Source organism: Pteropus alecto, unplaced genomic scaffold, assembly GCF_000325575.1.
Source record: "Pteropus alecto unplaced genomic scaffold, ASM32557v1 scaffold30, whole genome shotgun sequence".
Classification (NCBI taxonomy): domain Eukaryota; kingdom Metazoa; phylum Chordata; class Mammalia; order Chiroptera; family Pteropodidae; genus Pteropus; species Pteropus alecto.
In genome coordinates this window covers 197,495-201,215 of record NW_006429782.1, presented here as the reverse complement: position 1 = coordinate 201,215, position 3,721 = coordinate 197,495, and the positions used below count along the sequence as shown (strand labels likewise).

The window sequence follows — 3,721 nt, the reverse complement described above, 5'->3', positions numbered from 1 at the left end:
GCTCCGCGCAGTCGGGCGCGCACTCGCAGCGCGGGCGGCCGCCCAGCATGCGGCACGCCTTGCCGGGGCCGCACTCCACGCCCTCGCACGAATCTGCGGAGCACAGGACGCGCGCTCGCGTGGGCTGGGGCGCGCGGCGGCGGCTGGAGGTCCTCGGAGCCCGCGGCGCACCCGTCCCCTGTTCTGAGGGCTAGAGGCCGGGCTGGAGTGGGGGGCGGTGCGGAGTCGGGGCGCACGGCACCGGGACTGATTTGTGGTCTGGCTGCGGGGTCGGTTGTGGGCGAGATTCGGCCACGGCCCCGGTGGACCGCTGCGCATGGGGCTGGGGACTGTGTCTGGAGGCGGGACTCGGTGTGGGCGGAGCGGGGGTCTCTGCCCCGAATCTGGGGGTCCAGGGGCGGGCTTCCAGCCCCCGTCCCGCCGCGCAGCTGGGCCATGGGCTCGGGCTGACGTTTGTTCCTTGATTTACGCGCGTTTCTGGGAAGGCCGACGGGGGACCCGGCTGCGTCAGCCCCGGGTGGGGTGGGGGGCTCCACCCCGTCCAGGCGCGGGACAGGGGAGGACAGGCAGCGTCTGTTCCCTGAGCCTGCCAGGACCTCCCCGGAGGAGGCGACGGGGAGGGCGAGGCGTTGACGCCTGGCCTGAAGATCGTTTCCTGGGGAGGGGGCCATCTGAATCAGGGGTTACCCACTCCGAGTAGCCCCAGCTCTCGGGTAGGAAAGCAAGGCTGACCCGGGGTAGTCTCTCTCGCGTCCCCGTTCTCACTTAGGCCCCGGGCTTTTGGAGGTGAAAAATCAGACCCCACTGAGGGCCGCCCCCTTCCTCTCGGGCCCTCCCAGCCTCATAGCAGCCTTCCAACCACACCAAGAGGTCGTTCTGTCACTGTTTTCCAAAAGGGGGAAACTGAGGCCTGTCACAACTGTGAGGAGGGGAGCCAGGGCACCTCAGCATGATCCCAGATGGGCCCCCTAGTTCTGTTGCTTGTGGGTCTGGAGGGAAAACTCTGAGCACTCCAGCGTCGGTGTCCCTGTGTGTAAAGCTGGGCTGACGGGACCCACCTTACAGGGCGAGCATGAAATGAGCGCATGCTCCTGGCAGAATGGCGCACGTCGCCGCCGCGGATTGCCTTGCCAGGGCATGTGGGCTGCACCTGGGCGCCTCCACCCACACGCACATCTGGAAATGCTCCACCCGCCCCTGTGGCTTCATGCAAGAGGGGACAGAAGCGTCTGTGGGGGGCTGAGTTCTCCTCCCCAAGGCCAGATTGGTGGGGGTGGGGGTGTGTGTCCTGGATCATCTCCTGCCCCCGCCAGGCACTTTCTGAAGTCCTTTACCTCCCAGAAGCCAAAGGGGTCCCGGACTGAGTCAGGGCATGTGGCAGTGACTTCAGGACCACCCAGCCAGGCTGATCTGGGATTAATCACATCCCAGCGGCCAGCCAGGCTCTTCAGCTTGGCCTTCGGGTCTGCAGCCTTCAGCTCCAGCCTCTCCCTACTCCCCTGCCCTGACCCCACCCACCAGGACCTCATCCTAGGCCATGGTCTCTGCCGATGATGCTCTCCCCCATACTTTGTCCAGCTGATGAACTCCTAATCATCCCCCCAGCACCCTGGCTCTCATGCCCACCTCCAAGTTGTGTCCCCACACTCCCTCTGGGTCCCTGTGGGTTCAGCCCTGACCACAGGTGCCCGAGAGGGCAGGGAATATATCTCAACATACTCATTGAGCCCTCAAAGAGCTCCTAGCCTGATGGAGGAGGCAGCATTGCTGAGCACATGGTCAGGAGGCGCGTGCTCATTAAGCATGCAGTTGGGCGCCTGCCACAGACTCTTGGAACCTGCAGGGTTAGTGGCAGGTAAGGACAGACAGGGAACGCTGAGTGCGGGGTCACAAGCCACCAGAATGGTCAGTTGGGAAAATCCACCTTCCAGGTGGGCTGCAGGTGCGGAAGGCCATCCTGGCAGAGGGCTTGGCATAAGCAAAGGGCTGGCAGTGGGCAACCAAGCTGGGGAGTCTTCGGAGCTTCTTCCCGAACCTTCAACTGAGGGAGCTGAGGCCTGGGATCCTCTACACAGCGGTTCCTCCCAGCAGCCCTGACCTCCTCCCGAGACGGGGAGCTCACTCCCAGCTGTTCCACCTTCGCCCACAGTGGCCCAGGTCTGTAGCCGATGCCCAAGGTCTCACCTTTGCAGGGGAGGCAGTGGACGAGGCCCAGGAAGCCCAGGAGGCTGATCTTGTTCCCGGGGTGGGTGAAGTTGGACCAGGCGGTGTCGATGTTGCCGGAGGCACAGCACTCAGCCTGGCTCACGTCAGTCCTCAGCACCAGGCTGCAGGTGGCCTCTCGGCCCTGCTGGAGCCAGCACACACCACCTGTGGCCAAGGGGGCAGTTCCTGTGGGGCCAGAGGTGCCCTCCTGTGCCACTCCTGACACCCAGGCCTCGGCTTTCACCCAGCTCCCGCCCCCCCCAGGGGTGCATACAGTCCGTGTTCGGTGATTAACGGAGGAGCGATCTGCCCCCAACCTGGAGACGAGGGGCTCTGGATTTGGAGCCTCCTCTCTGAGCTCCAACCCCCACGCTGCTCCACTGCCAACCCCCACCCATCCCAGGAAGCTCCCCCCACCCACCCTCCCCGCTGCAGGGAGGCCACCCCCTCCCCACCCAGGCCTGGCATCCTGCCCGATCAGTCAAACACCCAGAGCTGTCAGGGTTGGTGGGCCAGGGACACCACCCCCTCCCCACCCAGGCCTGGCATCCTGCCCGATCAGTCAAACACCCAGAGCTGTCAGGGTTGGTGGGCCCTGGAGCTGCCTCCCTCCTCTGCCCTCTGTCTAGACAGCACCCGAGGGCACTCGGGGGCCCCCCTCTCCTGGCAGCCCCCCCTCGCCTGGCCTGCCTCTTACTCACTCCATCTTGGGAACATTCCCCTTGCATGAGCTCACCATCTCCCCGGGGACACGGCCTTCGGGGAGGGGGCTCTGCTCTCCCCTCCCTCCGTGGAGGGCTGGGTGGGGCTGCTGGGGGAGCGCAGAGGGCCTCAGTGTATTCACCCTTAAATGGGGCAGGAACGGCCCCAGCCCCTGTCCCAGGGAGCTCGCTGGTGCCCAGGCACTGCGCTGAGCACTTCCCAGGGACCGGCTGTGGGAATCCGGCACCATGGCAGTCATCTCATCAAAGGGGAAACTGAGGCCAGGAGTGGGGCTGTTGCTGGCCTGGCGTCTCCCAACACATGGCAGGTATGACATTCTAATGACCCAGGGAAGAGATGAGGCCCAAGCTGGAGGCCCTGGGTCCAGCCACCCAGCCCTGCCTCTCTGGGCCGGCAGGACCCGGGAGATCCGGGTTCGAATCCTGGCTCTGCCACTTACAAGCTGTGCGACCCTGTGCCTCAGTTTCCCCATCTGGAAAACAGGCTCGATAAGAGTTCTCACAGCACCGGGCTGTTGCATGGGTTCAGGGAGCGAAGAGACAGACACTAAATGCTCCATAAATGTCAGTGGTCACCCTGACTGCTCTCCTTGATCCTGCTTGTGAGCCACATCTGTTCTGCTGACCTCCCGGTGACCCTCCTTCGGGCCCTTTGGGGCTGGGGGGGTGCTGAGCCCCAAGCTCTCCCGGATTCAACCTGCAAGCGGCCGCTGGTCACCGCCCTCTGCCCTAGCTGCTCCGGCCGCGGTGCCCCCCAACCTGCCCCCGGCTGCATTCCGGGCAGGCCCACGTGG

At 65.1% G+C, this 3,721-nt stretch overlaps 2 protein-coding genes across 4 annotated transcripts in view; one reads left to right on the top strand and one right to left on the bottom strand.

The window, feature by feature from the left end:
* FSTL3 (follistatin like 3) overlaps positions 1–2,911 on the bottom strand; it is a 5,069-nt gene extending 2,158 nt beyond the window's left edge. Inside the window, exons 1-3 of the mRNA XM_025041543.1 lie at positions 2,907–2,911; positions 2,185–2,612; positions 3–93 (exon numbers count right to left, since the gene is read on the bottom strand). Coding sequence (XP_024897311.1) covers positions 3–93; positions 2,185–2,612; positions 2,907–2,911 — 524 coding nt within the window. The remainder of the gene's footprint in view (positions 1–2; positions 94–2,184; positions 2,613–2,906) is intronic.
* A 136-nt stretch (positions 2,912–3,047) lies between these two features.
* Positions 3,048–3,721, top strand: part of RNF126 (ring finger protein 126) — a 14,834-nt gene continuing 14,160 nt past the window's right edge. For all 3 annotated transcript variants that reach the window (XM_015586035.2, XM_015586028.2, XM_015586031.2), the window contains exon 1: positions 3,048–3,235. In XM_015586035.2, the coding sequence (XP_015441521.1) occupies positions 3,056–3,235 (180 nt within the window). In that variant the 5' untranslated portion in view covers positions 3,048–3,055. The remainder of the gene's footprint in view (positions 3,236–3,721) is intronic.